The following is an 18741-nucleotide window of genomic DNA, read 5'->3' as shown; positions in this document are numbered from 1 at the left end:
TTGGCCGGTTTGTGTGGCCGGTAGGGGGGTCAACTCTTCTTCTGCCGCCTTCCATTCAATACCTTATGCCTAAAATCTTAGAATAACTGAATGCGGCTATATTTCCTGATTTGGATATGAAATTCTTATTACCTTGATAGATTGGCAAAATTGTGTGAGTCAGCAGTGGCATTAGTATTTTTCCTAGGCTCTCCATGAAAGCCATAGCAGCAAAATTTTGTTGTACTAATTGATTAAAGAGCGAGGAAAGGGTTGAGTCAAGCATATCAATTCACAGATCATTGACCCTTTGCTGCTAAGAATAATGACTCTAAGGCTCCTTTCTCGGGACTCGTCACAGTATCATGATCAGTCCCTTTGATTTCAACGCATTCCACCTCAATGCCCTTCCCACACTTCTTCTGTGCCCACACTCCTTGAAATACTCCATTCCCCTCTCTCCAATCATCGCATCTTCCTCTGGAAACACAATCCTAACCCGTAACTCCCCCGCCCCGTCAGTCGGGTCAAGCTTTTTCTCCCACGTCTCCCTCATCCATTTCACATACTCAGGATAATCCTCACAAGCAAACTACCTACAACCCTCAGTAGACTTTAAGCACAACCTCGCCTCATCATTGGCACCCTTCGTGTTCTCCTCAAAAACATACTTAGCCATCACTTTCTCCAGCTCCTTCCTCACATCGCCACTCATCCCATACGCTGCCTTACATTTCCTCTCCTCTTGTTCCCGCTTCCCTTTCTCACTCTCTCCGGATTGAAAAAGGCTCGCAAAAGAAGATAAGGCGCCAGAGCTCGTGCCGAGGGTGGGGCTGACTCGACGGAGTATGGATTTTGTGACGTCGTCCCAATAATTTAGCAGGTGGTTTGGCAGGTGCGAGGCGGCGACGAGGGAGAGGACTGAGATGTGTGATTGGTGGACCCAAGAGGAGATAAAGGCTATGCTTGGATGCGTTGGGGAGAGAAGGTGAGGGCAGGCGGAAGGAGATTGAGGGCGAAGAGAGTGCCTGAGCTGTGGGAGACGATGGAGATACTGGGTATCTGGAGGTGGGAAATTAGGGCTGGAACGGTTTCCAAGAAGACTGGGATACGATCTTTTAGGGAAACAGGGGTGGATGTCCCAAATTCGGGCCTGTGGTAATGTTAGTTGTGCAAAAAGGGGTGGTGAAACAGGTGAAAGTGGGGTTTCACGTGAAGATCTAAGACAATAGTGACTTGTGTATGAGATTTGGAGAGCTTTGGATTGGACTGAAGAACTGGCCTGTCGATCGAGATTATTCTCACGCCTTCCCTTTGCGCTAAATTCCCATAAACAATGTTGTGCCACCTGGTGCAGAACATCCCTCCAACAAGCAAGATCGTCGGCAGGTCACCATCTTCAGGACCAGCTGTTGAGTAAGAAGCCTTCAATAGCCCGTGACTCGCAGTTGCCGGAAGTGTGAACAGCCGATGGAATTTGCGGGGTGATATCATCCTGATGACTTCCTCTTCTTGGATGGTCATTTTGCGATGCAAGCAACTATATGTGGAGAAAAAAGGTTAGATTGGTGCTGAATTAAAGCAGTGATAATAATATAGCGAGACCTGTCTGACCTTTGTCAGCCTGTGTTGCCAAGGCCCTGATATTTCATTTTCTGCACAAGCCACTAATGTGGAATAGGGGGCATTGCATACTCCATACTTTGTTGACAGAGAGACTGATACGTCGGTACTGCCAGGTCTTTCAAAAAATTCTATCGGACATGGGTATGAACGCTTCCTGTGTATGGGGGTTCTGGGGCAGTCCGCCAGGCACCTCATTCAATGGCAGCAACTCTTTGGTGCGTCCATTGCGCCACTTTTTAGGAGGCTTGACACCTATGTCTGACATCTGATCCCATATCCTCTGACCTCGATTCTCCCAACGCTTTTTTCTATCATCATCTTCCTCGTCGCTTGGTCTCCAATTACTTTTTAAGATCCGACGTACCGCCTCAGGAGACACTTTGAACTGATTGGCAAGAGCTGGAGTGTCGTACAAGATAGGATCCTTTGTATGTAAGCTTCTGATACCTTCAAGCGCATCTGGCGATAATCTTTTGCGTGGAGACCATCCCTGAGGGAATCTTTGAGAAAGTGCCTTCTTTTGAATCTGCCATTGCTCTCGCGGTATCCGATCTGTTACGCTAGGCTCTGGATTTCGTGCTTTCCACGGCTTGTGCCTCTCCAAAGGTCGATCACGCCGAATGACACCATGTTGGGAGCGGTATCTGTCGTTCCCACTCCTGCTTGTGCGCTCTCGTTTCCCATGTGAGCCGCTTTCTGTGGCCGGCTTATATTGGAGCGTTCCCCCCTGCACTTTCCTTGATTCTTTCGTATCATAATGGAACGCTCTCTTTTGGGCTCCGAAATTAGAAAAGCTAGGACGACTCAGGCGTCGGCCCACTAGCAACCGGGATGATAGTCTAGAGTGGAGAGATAGGTCTGCTGCATTGAGGCTGCGAATGAAAGCGAAAAGCGAGCGTCCGAATTGATAAGAGCATGGCATAGATTATTCTAATACCTAGAAAGCGTAAAATTTACAGGCAAGAAGATAAATCTGATCAGGAGTCCGAAATTCGAAAGCGTCTAATTGCCAAGAGATTCATAGGCGATGAATCCGCGGTTCGCTCGGCTAAATCGCCAAGACCTCATGACAGCTCTCGCTGGTTATTTACGCAAAAGGGACGGGTGGGGCATCTGGTGCAGCGACACGTGATCAAACCGTCAATTTGACATGGATGGGCAAGTTCACAGTCTGTGGCAGGAGTGGATGGATAATGAGGTGATTGGCGAAGCCCCTTTCAAAGTACGGAATCCTCAAATTACATCACCATTTCTAAGTTTGACTGGCGCCAAATCTTGCTGCGAAAGGTCCAGGCCGACTTTGACTGACAGACAGTATACTTTAACTCGCTCGAGGATGGGAAAAATAACATTTTCAAATTGCAGGATTTGGCGGGCAGTTCGGTTCTTCACGCCAGGGGCTGGTTATATCTCTCCTGTCTTTCCATTTTCTTCGCCATGATGGTGACCCCCACGTTCGAGCGTAGCCACAATTGAGTGCATTTGCCCCGTTGCTTGACCTTTTTTACTTCCCAAGTGTGAATCGCGGTATTTTCAACCTTGCTTGATCGTTACGGTACCATGGTACTTGGAGGTTTCTTCCAAAGTCGCCTCTCCAAACGAAATGTTTGGGGCCATGTCTTCGAACACTCATCGCTTCATCCAACAGAGGAGGCAATGGAAAAAATGAAATTCACTTATGATGTGCTCGGAGAGAAGTGCTATCTCCGACTTGTTGAACTTGGACAGACTGATTCACTTAAACCGCTTGCAAAGAAAGTCACGACAGGTTTCATCGATGATGGGGCGCTATGTGGACGGCAGGACTTATATGCATTGTTGCAACGCCACGCTTCAAGCGATACAATCCTGCAAGACCTTTGGACTAATATCAATGATGTTCCTGCTTGGGTGGATTGGGATCAGATCGCAAGAGGGCAAGATTGCTTCTATCGTTACGGGGGTGCTTGCTTGATCGGCCTCGCTTATCAATCCCTCCTTGCGGGCATGGTAGGTTCGGTTGCTCCCGCAAGATAGAGCTTTGGAATGACTTTGATAAGGGGGCCGGAAGGGTTGTCGAAACTTTGTCTAGAACAGGTAATTTTCCAGTCATTGAACCAGGCGATAATGCGATAAATTTGCTCACTCGTCTCTGCAGGAGGCTTTTCGACAAAAATAGCAAGACATCGCTTATTGTACGCATCCGACTCTTACAGTAAATGGAAAAGCGCTGAAAGAAGTAGTGAAACCACACAGTTCATTTTGCAATGTACGAGATCACTCACTTTTTTGAAACCTGGAGGAGACGGCTTTGCATCTGCTATCCGCGTCCGGATGCTTCACGCAGCTGTCAGAAGAAGAATACTGACTCTAGCTGAGAGACATCCCTCTTACTATGACACTGAGAAGTTCGGCATCCCGGTGAATGATCTTGATTCTATCGGCACAATCGCAAGCTTTTCTGCTACTTTAGTCTTTATTAGTCTTCCTCGACAGGGCATCTGGATGCGACAAGGTGAGACACAGGATTATATCGCCTTATGGAGATATATCGCATACTTGACCGGTACACCAACAGAGACTTTTGAAACACCCGAAAAGGCGAAGCGCATGATGGAGATGATGCTTGCTTTGGAAATGAGACCGTCTCCGACGTCGCGCATACTAGCCAGCAATGTCATCAGCTGTTTACAGGATCAGCCTCCGGCGTTTCCTTCAAGATCGTTTATTGAAGCTAATGCGAGATGGTTGAATGGCAATGAGCTTTCGGATGAGCTGGGAATCGGGCGGCCAAGTCTCTATTATCGGTTACTCGTCATTGGACAATGCTTGATTCTCATGACTCTAGTATATCTTAATCGATCATTTGCTTATCTTGACAAGAGAAAGATCGACGTAAGTTCTCGAGGTCAAAGCACCCCATCATGACGCTGACTCCACTGAAGACGCTTCGACACGTTTTTTGGCGACTAGTTGTTGAAAGTAAGATTGGCCTCGGACAAGAAGCGCTATTCGAGTTCAAACATTTGCCAGATCTTGATAAAACAACAGTTCTAGAAGGAGCACCAACACGGAGTGAAATTTTTGCAAGGAGAGAAAGAAGGAACCTCTTCGCTCTGTCCTTCGCAGCGATTGGCTTAGTGGGGCTTTGGATGTTTGCTTTGAATGGAAGAGTATTCAAATTCTGGAATAGTGGTTGGTTTGTGACATGAAGTGCTAAGAGAACATGAGGCGCGTATGAATGTCGTCGCTTTCAAAGCTGCCTCATTGAATATTGAGCCCAATTGAACGCGCCCTTACACTGACTAGTAGACGGAGCATGGGAATTTAATTCCAATTCTGACGGGTAACAATTGGTATTGACGCGCGCCAAACGCGATTCTTGAAAAGTAAACAATTGATTGGGTTCATCGAGTCCAAGCTCAAATTGTATAATGAGCAGTCTGAGGTTGACGTAAGCTTGATTTCAGTAAGATCGCTGACAATTTATTGACTCCCTTCGGATGATCTTGTATATTACATCAATGCAGTCATTATGGACATCGTTATCCCCTGAGGATGAGCTCGATTGGTCATGGCCCCTCAGGCGGAGGGTTCAGGCTTACTCCGCGAGCCAAGCTATATCCAATGGGTAATAGCACACGTCACGCACAGGATGAGGATCGCCTACAGCTAAATCTGAAGACTGTCATCGGAACTACCACATCTTCACCAAACGCTTTTGATTCGAGCCTTTTTCAAAACGTTTTTGTCTACTGCGCAGGACCCGCAGCCATAGTCTCTTATGTCCAGAAGGACCTAGCAATCGTCCAACGAGTCTTCCGTGCTAAACCGAACACCTTGCCGATCAATGCGACATCGTCATTTTACAATCCCGCAACGCCTCCGACAACCCCTATAAGAAGTAGATACCCTACACAACTGAAAGATGCAGCTCAAATTAATGGAATTAGCCCACATTCGGGCAGCTTGCCAGACGTGCAAGGCAATACAAAGGTTCAAAATCGCGTTCGCGAGGCTACGTGCGTCTCCTTTAGCAGCAAAAATGATGTTTTAGCTGTCGGAGAGGTAAGCATTATCCCTTCTCAATTTGCGGAGGTCTAATCGGCTCAGACAGGATACAGCCCGCGGGTGCTCCTGTTTTCTACGTCTGCTGAATCGCCTGGTGATGTCCCATTGTCTATTCTGACGGACCATAGCTTTGGTGTCCAGTCAGTGGCCCTATCTGGTGACTGCAAATGGCTTTGTACACTCGGAAATTCTTACGACGCCTTCCTGTTGCTCTATTCGCTGAATTCGAAGACGGGCGCCGCAAAGCTCCACTCGAGCAATAAATGCAGTAATGTCCATTCTATCATATGGATGGAAGACTCTATAGTAAGCTTTGGTACACGGCACGTAAAAGTCTGGGCAATTGAAAAGCCATCGTCACCTACCAAGAGCCGTCTGGTAAGCGAAGCTCCTCAGATGACGATTGGTAGCCCTGGACCGAAAATTCTGACTGGACGTAATTGCCTTCTTGGCTCCTTGATCGATGCTATATTCACTGCTGCGTGTGCTATTCTTGGCAAGAGGGCGGTTGTGGGCACAAGCCAGGGAGACGTCTGCCTTCTCAAAGGCACTGACCAGAAACTTGAAACATTAGTACAAGTAGAATATAGTATCAAGTCGCTGCAGTACGACGGCTCTAACAACAGTATTTGGGTGGGAGGTAATGCGGGTCAGCTACAATGTTTACCCTTAGACCTCCTTGAGAGTAAGGAACACCAGATAGTGGAACAGTCACTTGGCAGTGAACCCTCGGCGCCCGGTATCATCGCTCTTGGCATGGTTCGCGACCATTTGATAATTGTCGACGACAACAAAGTGGTTGAGTTGAGACAAATTGAAGGTGATGCTGCAAAGATCGTAGCTAAAAGGCTCCCAGCTCACGACAGTGCTGTGCTTGGCGTTTGCTCTCTGTTCCAATGGCAGCGCAGGGGACAAACAGATTTTCTGACCTTCGCTGCTCGAGGTACAATCCTCTTTTGGAACCTTGATGGCACTTGCACCGGCGGGATTGACATCCCTATCGACCAATCAGATGGATCATTCGAATGCGAGCCCAACGAGCTCAAGGCGTTGACCGCAGCTGAGACGGAGGATGTGATGTTTGTGGGCGACAAGTATGGTCTGCTCAGGTGAGATTGTTTGCACGTGATGATCTTATGAGAGGGAGAGACTGAATCGTATCGTAGAGTGATCGACCGTTCTGGTGCAGAAATAGCAAGGGAACAAGCGCACAATGGCGACATTAATGAGGTTGCAACAACCGGAACGGACAGTAGAGTTTTGATATGTACATGCGGCCGAGATCGAACACTCCAGCTTTTTGAATGGAGTGAGGAGACTCTTAATCTCATTCAGACTATTGACGATCATGCAGCTTCCGTTACGGCCGTACAGTTCGTGGAGAATGGTTCGACGTTGATCTCTTCATCCTCTGACCGATCTATCTTGTTGCGAAGAGCAGCATACTCAGACAAAGGGTCTCTCGCCTTTCTGCCAGTTAGGACTATAACCTTAAGGGCAAGTCCGGTCTCGTTGACAATCGCGCCATTTGATTCGCAGTCTTTGTTGGTCTCGACGATGGATCGACAAATCCAGCGCTTCAACCTATCCTCCGGTCGTCTACTACAGACATTTAAGCCATCTGATCCCTACAACAACGACAGTGTCATGACCTCATCGTTACAAACCGTCAATGTTGATTCAATAGACGGTGCGCTGTTGGCAGTCTTAGCAGTTTCTTCTACGGACAAGTCAATTCGATTGCATGATTACGATAGTGGCGCACTCCTGGCTCGTGAGCACGGACAGGCAGCAGTGTCTTGTGCTAGAGTACTTCAGAAGCAGGCTGGTGATGATCAATCGAATTATTTGATCAGCTGTGGCATGGACGGCACCGTAATCATCTATCGCGTAACCGCGACATCAGCTTCACAGCGTTATAGTACGCCCAGTGAGAGTCCTATCCGCGCCGAGTCGCCTCTGAAACAAACCCCTAGCTCTGCTCCGCCGATGAGAAAGACGTTGACAAAGTCTGAGATCGCCGAGTTTCAGCGTTCTTTCGAGAGCTCGGGGGATACGATAAGTCCAATGCGAAGTCACTCGCCGTCGCGGCTAACCAAAAACTCGTCACGGTCTAGTCTGGCAGCTCGCACCAATGCCATGGGTAATAGTGCAGCGAACCTCGGTCGTAATGCATCGAAACCTAGTCGCAGGTCTTCCCAAGATCATTCTTCCACGTCAACAAGTCCCAAGAACACAGTCAAAACCCAAAAGCCTAGGTCACGACCATCTCTTGATCCGCGACGCCGTAGCAAAAGCGCAGCGAACCTCAACGACTTGAACTCATCTGCTGAGCAGCTATGCGAATCGTTGCGGAATTTCGGAAAGCGTTGTAGCTCATCGATCCCAGGCAAAATAAAACCGGAAACGATCAGAGAACTGCAAGGTGAAATGTATCATGCATTACAAGCGGTAAACGATCTCGACTGTGGGAAGTCAGACGAGGTGCTACCGTCGGAGCTGCTGCCGGCTGGCCAGTCTTTCGATGCGTACATCGCAAAAATGATTGACGAGCGACTCGCGGTAAAGATAGACATGAAAGAGAATCGCAGTATTGACAGTACCTCTGGAACGAAGAGGAAAAGTGTCGAACAGGCGCAATCCGGCGCAAGCGAATAGCTACCTACATTGCTTGTAGGGAGCAGTTCTTCTAATTCATTATACCCCCTCAGCGAAGCATTAAGGTGTCCGGTGTTCTGTGTTCTTGGGATGAAGGTACGAAGTCATTTTTGAAAACGTGATTGTACATTTAGCAATAATTTTGTTGCCGAAATAGAGTTCTGAAAGCATTCCTGCAAGAGGAAATTGATTCGGAATGATCAAGCCTTCTGCCATGACAAGTTCTGATATTTCTCCTGTAAAAGGTGATGCAGAGCACCATTATCCGCCGCAAGATCAGCCAACCTCAAAGCTTGCTCCGCCCAACGTCGGCAATCAACCTCCTGCCCAGAAGAATGGAAGTCAATGGCGTGGTTGAAAGTCATCGTTGCTAACCATTCGAGCTCCTCCGCGGGATAGGCATTGCTATCTGGCCCCTGGATTGTGAATTAGCATGACATCCAAAATGATGGCATCCATGCAGGATTTCCTGTACATACGCCCTTGGAGCTCTGGACTACGCCGATTGCCTGCTCAAGCAGTTGCTCTGCGATTTCCGTTCGGCTTGTTTGGGCAAGAGAGAAGAGACATCTGATCCAGCGAGAGAGCTTGGAGATGTCATTGCCACCTTTGGCCCAAGTGCCGTTGATGATTTGTTGGAGAGTTGTGATTTTTACTAGAAGCATCAAATTTCGGCTCGCTTACTCAAGGGCACGGGTGGATACTTACTGTGGGCTGGAGCTTCGGAGGCGAGAACAATGTCCGCTAGGACAGAGAAAACGTAGGCGTTGCCGTGGGTTTCACATTCCTACAGATCAGTGTCAATTAGAATAGGCAGCTGTCGAAGTGGGTTTTGGATACCTTGATGATCGACTGGAGGTCATTCCACGCTTTCAGCCGAGCGGCTGCTTCAAAGTCATAAGCTAAGAGACTGAGAAATTTTCGTTGAAGGTCCGCTGAGGGGCCTTTGCCTAGTCTGTTCAATTGGTCTGGTAAAGCTACCCGAAACGAATCGACTGCCTTTCTCAAATCCAGATATTGCTGCAATTGTGTCTCACGCAGATCTTCCTGTCGTGCCATGGCAGTCAATAGTGACCCGCTCAAGAAATAGCAGAAAAGCCTTCTCAAATTCAAGTCGTCAGCAGCTGTGAGGTCTTGATCTGTGGGATACATCTCAATAAATTTGAGACATGAGGTGACTGTCCTTTGCGTATACTGATAAGACCATGTAGAGCAATGCTTCAAAGAGAGGTTGTAACTGTTTCGAGAAAACCAGTCAAGCTCATGTATCGTAAATGATGATGTATGAGGGTCCTTTCTAGATTTTCTTGCTTGGGCTACAGCGCCTTCGAAAAGCTTACAGATGTCTTCAACAATTTGCTCGCCTGATGGGTAAGAGCTTTTCTCAAGCTGAGAAAATAGCTGTCTAGCGGTACATCGAAGCAGCGCCGGCAAGTGAACACCGTCGAGCGCATCCATATTATGATCCTCAAGAACTCTCTGTAATGCAGCAATGCTTTGGATTTGATCTCCAGATCGTTGCGCTTCCAACACGCAGGCGTATAGAATCGTAGGATCTTTGTTACTCTTCTTGCAGATAGATTCCAGACATTGGGACGCTGATTCTCCATCCTGACGTCTGAGCGCGATTTTGTACATCAAGAATCGGCTTGCGGGCTCATCTTGGTCTGCTGTTGACATGTCTGCATGTATATCCCTTGCTTCGGAGATGCTGCCTTGATCAAGAGCGCAAAGAATTAGCTTTCTCTGCAATTTTCCAACATTCCTCGCTCCTGCATTTTTGAATAGATTGTGGAGTGATAAGTGGCACCAGGACTTCGAGACTTCGTATTGTTGCTGCTGATAGTATGATTCTATCGATTTCCACATGAGCATCTGAGCTGTATGCGTTGCTACAGAGCCGATCATCTTCAATGGGGAGCCTACGACTTCATCGAATAGACACTTCAGGACATCAAGGATGTTTGGAGACTCAGACGAGCTTGTGGCAATCCATACCATGGTCACTAGTCCTTTCTCGAGCCACGCCACTTCCTCGCTGTCCAAAAGCCTCTGTTTGATGAGGATGAGGAGAACATTCAGTGCTTGTGAGGAAGACCACGATCTGAGGCGATACAAGTGATGCAAGACTGTCTTGATGTTGATTTCAGTAAGATGAACGGTCCGTACGATCTTTTCCAGTGTGCTCGCATACTCAGTAGGCTGTGGGTTTGGCTCCGAAGCGTAAAGATCTAGTTTCAATAAGGAAATTGTAAGCTTTTGTCCATACTCAAGCTCAAGTTCCTGGACAACGTTCCAAGCCTTGTTACGATGGTCTGCGCTTCCGACATTTATGTGAGCCTTGACCAGGTAATGCATCGTACACATCTTCAGCTCAATGCCGTCGCTACTTAATTGGTTTACCTCATGGCTTGACAGTTCGTCCAAGGCATCTTCGAACCAATCAACAGCGGCAGCATGATCACTCTTGTTCGATTGATCCTTTGCAACCTCGAACAAGAGATCGGCAAGTTGCTCAGCAAAAGCTTGATTTAAAGGCGTCGAAGTTGATTTGACTTTGGAATACATGAGCTTTGCCATGTCGAGACGGCCTTGTCGCCATGCCTACCTTCTAGTCAACAGTCGACAAAGCTAGCAGATGACAACGTATTCTGACCAATGCGATCCTGAGAAGTAGATAATCGCGGAGCAAGTGTTGTTGCACCTGGCCTGCTTCGTGTTGGCGGTCTCTCAGCCTCTCCTCATATATGGATGCCTTCTCCACAGCTACCTCTGCAAGGCTCAATTGGTCTCGATCTAGCAGTATCATCAGGTACGATTATTATGACTTATGAGGTGTACATACCCAAACTGTATTTGGCAGCCTTTATGGTGCATTTCAAGACTCTGAAATCGTCTAACATCATTCAGTTGGGCATCTCGAACGACGGGCTATGAGCGCACTCAAGCTAGATCGAGGCAAGGCGCGTTGCGCATACTCAATCAACAAACAAGCAAACAGACGCTCTACGTGGTCATTAGTAATGATATCCTAATGGGAGATGTAGACGCAAACTTGCGGAGGCAAAGGAGGTCTTTCTTCTCATCTGAGTAGTCCCTCTGTTTGGTTGTGAGATTCCATAGTGCTGTACCAAGCTTGTCAAGCTCGCATTTAGAATTGACAGAAGATACAATCTCAAGCGAAGTGAGGTCATCGACGGCGCTGTGCAGCTCAGGAGTTGTTAACGCATTTGTGTTGTTTTCCAGAGATTCTATCAGGCGCTTTGCAAAGCCTGCTTTGCTGTCAGTCCCGCATCGAATATCAATGATGCAGAAGCGCGACCAATAACAGAGCGTAACCTTTCACCGCGATCATTTAAAGGGCCGAGACGTGCCATGAGTCTTGCATTTATTGCACCTCATCAATACCTTCTTAGATTGGCATATATATGGACCGTTGCCGGAAGCAGATGCTCTTGGCGAAGGGACCGTTCTAGGTTCACAGCATGCCTTGAAAGGGAACGATAACTTACAGCAGCGGCACCGTGTTGTTCTGATGCTGAAAAGGTTGAATTAACAATGCAAAAGACCCAATACGCGACACCTAAGATGTGCTTCAGGTAGTCTTATTTGCTTGAAATATCACCCCACGCTATGCAAGGCAGCACTACCAACCACGCCACTAATTATACATTTATGACTTCCGTGCAATCTGGGGTAAAAAATTGCCCACAATTAAAGATGGTCTGCTACGGTCAGCGGACGAAATTTGACCTATGAGGTGATGAAGCTTACATGTTATGCTGGGCATCCCGCCGTACCGTGAAGGAGAAGCAACATTTGATGTCCACTTTATTAGCCTCTGGATTCTGACTTTGAAGCGTGCATGTCGTCAACATAGCCTTTTGAGAATTATCGAAGGCTATCTTCAGGAAGTTGTTCCAGTAATTCACAAGGTCCATCTCAGCCATGATCTCATGGAGCGCCAGCTGGCCCTAGAAGGAATACTCGTCAGAAGGAGGGCCACCAAATGATTCATGAGGTACGCACATCTCTCAGCTTATCAACTGGTACGTGGATAAGCTCAGCCATTTCCTTATTGCCTCGGAAGATCTCGCCAGTCCTTCGCCAACAGCATGCTGGGATTGCCATGCTAGCGAAGACTCGATCGTACTCCATCAAAGTCCTCTCGAACCACATCTCAACCATAGTGAGCTCTCTGTCCGTCAAAAATTTCATCTTGTCGCGAAACTTGGGCCGGAACTTATCGATCTGCCGCATCATTCTTTGCCTCAAAGCTGGTTGCATGTGGTTCTCAAGGTAAGCATTAAGGCGCGCGTAACCCTGGATGTAATTGAAAGGTCTCAAGAGGCCCGCGGCTATCTTCGCTTCAAGAAGCCTTTTCATTCGTTCCTCGGGCTTTTCGTTACCGGATGGATCAGCGATATTCATATAGAATTTCTCATCTTCTTTATCGGGTGGTTTCGTACTCTTCGGGCGAGATATTGATCCACGAAGTGCTGGGTAAGGCTGAGCAGAGTCTTCAGCTTGCGAGACCTGTCTTACTTCGGCAGGACCCTCATTGTTACCATTGTCAGAAGTCTGAAGTTGATTGCCCAAGGGCTGTTCAGAAGCATACTGCACTTCATCTACTGGAAACAATGACCCCTCATCCAAAAGACTCGTATTTAGAAAATTGTTGAGCGCGCTGTATTCGCTTCCAATGTCTGGGGCGTTGAACATGTAGTGCGGGTATAGAGTATTCACGTCGCCTTGATTTCTCAATCCCCAGTTTCCATAGTTCATGACTACTCAAGACGTTAGTGTCTCTGTACACATGGAGGCGAGGTAAGCTCTCACAAGAGTGGGCTTGGTCATCAAAACTCGGGGGCTCGCTTAGTGGCTCTGTTGTCTGAGGCAATGGTGGCATACTCTGTCCAACAGAGCCCGACGGAAGCCCCATATTCAGATCCGAGCTCATATTACCCAATAGCTGCTGCTCCGGGCCTGACCCATCAAGAGGTGGGCCCATCAGATTTTGAGCGAAGGTATTGGTATCGCCTGCAGCCCCATTGCCAAATAAAATACCCTCTTGCTCGCTCTTCAACTTGCTCGTCTCTCTCGGCTCATCGTGGCATAAATGGCCTATGCTACGTTTTATGCATCTATTGCAGGGCCTCTCTAAATCGCATGTCATATGCTTTTGGAAGGTGTCAGCCTCAACACGTTGCCTGGTGACGGGCAACTCACCGATCGCCTGCAGTATATGCATGCTGAATGCAGAAGAGATCAGTATATCACTCGTCAAGATGCAGACAGCCGATGGCCTTACCTACCGTGATTTACCTTTCGGCGTTTCTTAGGGCTCGAGTACTCTTCGTGGGAAGGAAATCCTGATTGTTTGCTTGGGCTCGTCTCTTCTTTGCTCGCCATTGCAATCGCAACAGATCTTCCATGCCAAACGTAGAATCTTGTGAGGGGAGAATAAGTGTATTCTTTGCAAAACAGATGGTGTGTTCAGCTGCCAGCGTTTCCGCCCCACTGCGCAATGTTCTCCCCGCACAAGCCCGCTCTGCCGCGTGCCCGTCCACGCGACGACCTCTGTAGTTTGTTTTTGGTCTCACTACCATTATGTTCGAACAATTACGTGATGGTAGGTAATCTACCTGGTCTCTTTGTATCCCTAACAAGTTGCAGGTGAAACGTAAGAGTATTACAGGGATTCGGAAGAAGAAAATTCCGCGGAAACGTTATGAAGAATCCGCTCCCCCTCATGGCCAGAGCCCTGACCGCGACGAGCGCGACATTGAGCCAGATGATGGAATAGAAGACCCTGGCTCAAGGAACTTGCTCTCCTTGCAAGCAATTAAACCATACCGCCGCGACCCGATACCCGAGCCAAGTATGTCGATCTTGATGTGAAACTAAATGATTCTGACATCTTGCCTGGAGAGAACCTCCTTCCCCGCGTGCAGCACGTATCTCAAAAGACCGTTGAAAAGAAATGGGCGCCATTAGATCCTGCTGCTCAGCAGTCGATCGAACAACTCATCCAAAGTATTCAAATTCCGGTGCTTGCAAAATTTCCAACAGAACAGAATAAAGCCGAAGCACAAGAGCTGTTGCAGTCCATCAGAGTCTCGTGAGCTCGCCCACCTTCATTCGCTCACACGCTCTAAATCTTTAGACTGTTCAAACGGCTTCCGAAGACACCATTCCCTCCAAAGTCAAGTGGAGAAGATTTTGACTACGAGGCTCTGGCAAAGAACAATGCAAGTTCTGCAAAGCAGCATTAATATGTGCCTTGCTGACAATTGCAGCGTGAGATGCAGCAACGTATTGGCGAAGGTACTGAAAGTATCTCTCGGCTACAGCATGATCTAGAACAACAGAAGGAGACACTTGAGACGGAGTTGGGCGAATGCGAGATGCTGGAGTCATCTATCCACCAGCAAGAAGCAGCTTTAGGAGAGTCTAGATATCTGTCCCCGCCGGACGATGGAGCCAGAATCGATGATATGCCTACTAGCATTAAACTTGTACAAGGACGCTTGAATTGAATGACTCTCATATTGGACAAGGATACGATACACTAAAACCTTCTTAGGCATTGGATATCACAAATCTTTGATCGATCGCTCATCCCAGCTCCAGCATTTGACACCACGATTGAGGCACTCGCTCCTGCTGTCAGAGACGAAATAATCGGCGTACAAGATCTCATCAGAACACAGCGGGATTTAGGTCTCAATAGGAGGTCCAAAGGATATTCATACTCTGGGCACTACAGCTACTGCACTACCCAACGCCAATGAGGAGGCCTCCGATTCCCCGTAAACCTCTGATGATAAAACGTTTGGGGTTTGCCGCTGTCAACTATCGAGACCAACACGATGTCCTACGAAGAACTCAACATTCGGTATCGTAAAAGATTAGTATAGGTCTTAGCTTCGAGCATCATGATTCTAAGCCTTCGTTGTAAGGGATACTTCTTCAGCTGAATATTTCAGTCTCAGATTCCATACGCAACGCCGAAGATAGAACGACACCAAATCGAAGTAGCCCCTTTTTTCATTTCGCGTGGGTTAGTCATCGGCGCTAGTCATGAGCCGAGGCAGAGTCGGAAAGCCAAGAAAGCGCGTCCGGGGATTTAAAGGGGTATAAAGTAGACGTCACGTTCGAGGAGGCACTGGAATACCTGGAATCGTCTCTTTTATGCCTGTGTCTTTGACCTTGCATGTTTTACACGTGCTCTGGCTTATAGGGCGCGTGAGAGTAGCAATGGAAAATAGAGAACATATGGAAACGACCGCATTTTGACTGTTGTCTAATGGGTATCCCAACCCAAAGAACCAATCAACACAATAATTTGAATAGGAACAAGTGGAAAATACTATCACCGTAAGTATCGCAAACCGCGACGCCGATATGATTAGTCTTTCGAGGAATATCTTTTAAGGCCGTTGATTCTGCAGCTCCCTTAAAGCCTACGGGCTTGCCTTTGCCTCCACAACGGGCCCAAGCCTGCTCGCTGCTCTCATTGCAAGATACAGAAGGGGCAAAGGAAACGGAAGCCTCGCATTGATAGTAAGCAAATCCCACTCTTGCTCTTGTGTCCTTCAGCGAGAGTTTCGATCATTGAGACTATTATTTCTTGACTCTGCATAGATTAGGTCAATCTTCGCTGAGTCTGCCAAATTTAATGAGTTCCCAGCGTTCTGTGGTGCGCTTTTCCTAAGCTATACATTTCTCAAATTATCTTTAAAGGCAGTCCTTGACTTTGCTGCTACATCTGCCTTCTTCAAGGATGGTTCTCAATTCGGCAGGAATAAGTCAGCCCGGCTTTTATTATTCTTGTCAGCCTTCATCTCGGCATGGTACAGTCTCAAGTTGTTAAATATTGGGCCCGCCCATGAACGCGACGCTCCATTTACACGCAGTCAGACGGCCGGTGCAACACTGGTAGAGACCTCGCAGGGAGTCTCACATCCAGCCAATGATTGTACTCGAAAACTGTGTGGCAAGAGCCTTGACCTGACGCTTTTCGCAACCGTTCGCGCCGCAGACGTTCTTGCGTGCAACGTCGGGGGTAGATGGACGCGGCCACAATCGTTGTCTCCAAGATTCTGGCTGATCTTGTGTCGTCATTTTGACACTGTTCTCTTCGCTCTCAGCTCAGGCACGATCATGTGGTCGTGGTTTTACCACTCAAATCGCCTACCCAAAGAGTACAACAAGTGGATTAGCTCAGCAGCTCAAGTGGATCCTCGATTAATGGGGGCCTTGCGTAGAGCTCGCAGTGGCCGGTTCGTTTATGGTGCAGACAAAGGGGAAGATGGTCGTCTTTTGCAAAGCATGTGCAAGGAATACGGATGGCCTTTGCATTGGGGTGATCCTGAAAAGGTGGTACCGCTTCCCTGTGAGATGATCCATATGGGAAGTGGGCCCAGCTGCAATTGGCATGCTATTGTGCGGTTTGGCCAAGCATTTCGCTTCGCCTTAGCCACCAACTTGCCACTGCAGCTCCTAGTGAAGGGTATTGCAAAGAAGAGAATATCCGTCGATGTAGTGACTCGGGCTTGCATGGAGGCTACAAGATCGTCCTCTTTCCTTGGAGCATTCGTGGCACTAATGTACTATGGGATATGCCTCTCCCGGACCCTTGTTGGGCCAAGAATATTCAGTGAAAAGTCAGTGAGTCCGCAAGAATGGGATTCAGGGCTATGTGTGATGGCTGCTTGCTCTCTTTGCGGCTGCTCTGCGTTGGTGGAAGACCGAAGACGAAGACAGGAGTTAGCAATGTTCGTTGTACCGAGGGCATTGGCCACTCACCTGCCAAGGACGTACGAAGGGAACCATTTTTGGAAAGAAAAGCTAGCATTTTCTTTGAGCACGGCAGTACTTTTCACTGCAGCGGAGGAACAACCAGAGCTTGTACGCGGTGTCTTAGGGAAGTTGCTGCACTATATAATGGAAAAATGACATTGTTTGCTGAGAATGCAAAGCGCAGGACTTTATCGACGTTAGCCTTGTATATAAATAGCGAGGCCAAAATTGGTGTGGTCGGTTTCAAAAGCATTGAGTGTCTTGGTTCTATCAAAGATTTGTCAAGTAATCCTCAATCTCTTCTTTGCTCAACTTTCGAAATCTTGGCCCAACAGCCCCTTCCACACCTTCGAAGCCGAGTAGGTCATTTGCCGGTTCACCGACAATGCCTGGGAATGTCATCAGCACATCCAGAAACGCAATCTCGAAGGAGTCTCACCTATCTCAACAGTCTCTCCATTCATCTCACCTTCTATTGTTTCCTTTAACGTCAGAAGTGCGATATGTACCGCATCCTCCAGCTCCAAATCATCTTTATACCTTTTTTCCAAAAATGTCTTCGCCGATGTCGCACTCTTCCCAATGGCTGTCGCTTTCCATGGAAAGTAGCTTCCTGACGGGTCTACCTGGTATAGACTTGGGCCTCCTTTCAATATTCCTCCGGTTTTTCTCCCGTTACCACCTTTACCCTCCTCCTCGATCACCATCTTCTCTGCCTCAGTTTGCCCTTTTTCTGCTTCCTCATCTTCCGGTAAGACGCCATCGTCCCAGCCAGCTATGAGCAAAGAAACACCATAAGGTCGCACACCACCACTTTGCGTTGCTTCTTGCATGACCCTTGCAACGTCTTGTACGAGAATCCTGGTGGGAGGATATTCGTTGTACACACGCTTGTAATTCGTATGTGACGCTTTTCGCGCCCGGTCAACTAGTACACGGTAATCTGGACCCATGCCTGAATAGACCATGCCGATGTTTGGAGAAATGAGAGAAACTTTGGAGAGCGAAGGGGGATCTATAAGGGGAGAAGAAGACTTCTTTTCGGTTGCGAGGACGACGCCATTCGTTGCTACGTAAGGGAATTAGCTGTAGCTCAATCTGTGGCCAACCAAAGCCTCCAACGAACCTTTGATTCCTAATGAGGTGACACCTTGATTGACGGCAGCAAGTGCATATTCTGGGGCTAGGTGTCAGTGGCGGAATGAGCATTTGCTAACGTACGAACCTATTTGGACGAGCTTTCCGCTGTATTTTCTTAGCTCCATGATCAAGCTTTTGGGATCCGGACTCACCTCGGATTGAAAGTTGTGAGAGAGAATGAGTATCTGTCGGCCATGGCTAGTGAGTAGAAAAAAGTAATGCAGATGTATGTCTCTAATATAAGAAGGCAGAGCTTGACGCGCAAAGCCCTCGGGAGCTGTGTCATCGGCGCAACGTTTCCCCGTTTGTGATTTAATCAATTTATTGCCCTGCCTAAAACTGCGATTTGTCTACTACTTCGTACCCTGCCCGTGCCTTTCAATGGTCTTGTGGAACTTGACCGCATATTTATTGAAATAGTATATAAATTGCATCGTCCAACGACCATGTGCAGTACGTATTCTACGTGATCGTAACGTAAAG

General features: G+C 47.8%; 7 protein-coding genes across 7 annotated transcripts; 3 read left to right on the top strand and 4 right to left on the bottom strand.

Annotated features, from left to right (window-relative positions):
• Positions 1–1723: 1723 nt before the first annotated feature.
• Positions 1724–2472, bottom strand: KY384_004409 (uncharacterized protein; the record flags this gene model as incomplete). The annotated part of the gene is made up of 2 exons (XM_044812915.1): positions 1724–2349; positions 2433–2472. 2 exons carry the CDS (start codon positions 2470–2472, stop codon positions 1724–1726), a joined length of 666 nt encoding a protein of 221 aa, XP_044670335.1.
• Positions 2473–3165: 693 nt separating this feature from the next.
• Positions 3166–4796, top strand: KY384_004408 (uncharacterized protein; the record flags this gene model as incomplete). Its single annotated transcript, XM_044812914.1, has 3 exons — positions 3166–3594; positions 4081–4479; positions 4530–4796. The coding sequence occupies 3 exons, from the start codon at positions 3166–3168 to the stop codon at positions 4794–4796; spliced, it is 1095 nt and encodes a 364-aa protein (XP_044670334.1).
• A 346-nt stretch (positions 4797–5142) lies between these two features.
• KY384_004407 (uncharacterized protein) lies at positions 5143–8313 on the top strand (the record flags this gene model as incomplete). The annotated part of the gene is made up of 3 exons (XM_044812913.1): positions 5143–5606; positions 5709–6764; positions 6822–8313. The coding sequence occupies 3 exons, from the start codon at positions 5143–5145 to the stop codon at positions 8311–8313; spliced, it is 3012 nt and encodes a 1003-aa protein (XP_044670333.1).
• Positions 8314–8513: 200 nt separating this feature from the next.
• Positions 8514–12263, bottom strand: KY384_004406 (uncharacterized protein; the record flags this gene model as incomplete). Its single annotated transcript, XM_044812912.1, has 8 exons — positions 8514–8729; positions 8793–8968; positions 9022–9100; positions 9154–10917; positions 10970–11109; positions 11159–11199; positions 11369–11593; positions 12088–12263. 8 exons carry the CDS (start codon positions 12261–12263, stop codon positions 8514–8516), a joined length of 2817 nt encoding a protein of 938 aa, XP_044670332.1.
• Positions 12264–12327: 64 nt separating this feature from the next.
• On the bottom strand, positions 12328–13564 carry KY384_004405 (uncharacterized protein; the record flags this gene model as incomplete). The annotated part of the gene is made up of 3 exons (XM_044812911.1): positions 12328–13100; positions 13153–13437; positions 13543–13564. 3 exons carry the CDS (start codon positions 13562–13564, stop codon positions 12328–12330), a joined length of 1080 nt encoding a protein of 359 aa, XP_044670331.1.
• A 359-nt stretch (positions 13565–13923) lies between these two features.
• KY384_004404 (uncharacterized protein) lies at positions 13924–14852 on the top strand (the record flags this gene model as incomplete). The annotated part of the gene is made up of 4 exons (XM_044812910.1): positions 13924–13945; positions 14012–14194; positions 14245–14429; positions 14613–14852. The coding sequence occupies 4 exons, from the start codon at positions 13924–13926 to the stop codon at positions 14850–14852; spliced, it is 630 nt and encodes a 209-aa protein (XP_044670330.1).
• Positions 14853–17388: 2536 nt separating this feature from the next.
• On the bottom strand, positions 17389–18454 carry PCA2 (putative proteasome subunit alpha type-2; the record flags this gene model as incomplete). The annotated part of the gene is made up of 5 exons (XM_044812909.1): positions 17389–17507; positions 17558–18187; positions 18245–18295; positions 18344–18363; positions 18411–18454. The coding sequence occupies 5 exons, from the start codon at positions 18452–18454 to the stop codon at positions 17389–17391; spliced, it is 864 nt and encodes a 287-aa protein (XP_044670329.1).
• Positions 18455–18741: the final 287 nt, after the last annotated feature.

This window comes from Bacidia gigantensis, assembly GCF_019456465.1.
Source record: "Bacidia gigantensis strain McMullin 20006 chromosome Unknown contig_231, whole genome shotgun sequence".
In the NCBI taxonomy this organism is placed as follows: Eukaryota; Fungi; Ascomycota; class Lecanoromycetes; order Lecanorales; family Ramalinaceae; genus Bacidia; species Bacidia gigantensis.
This window is presented reverse-complemented; position numbering and strand designations above follow the sequence as displayed.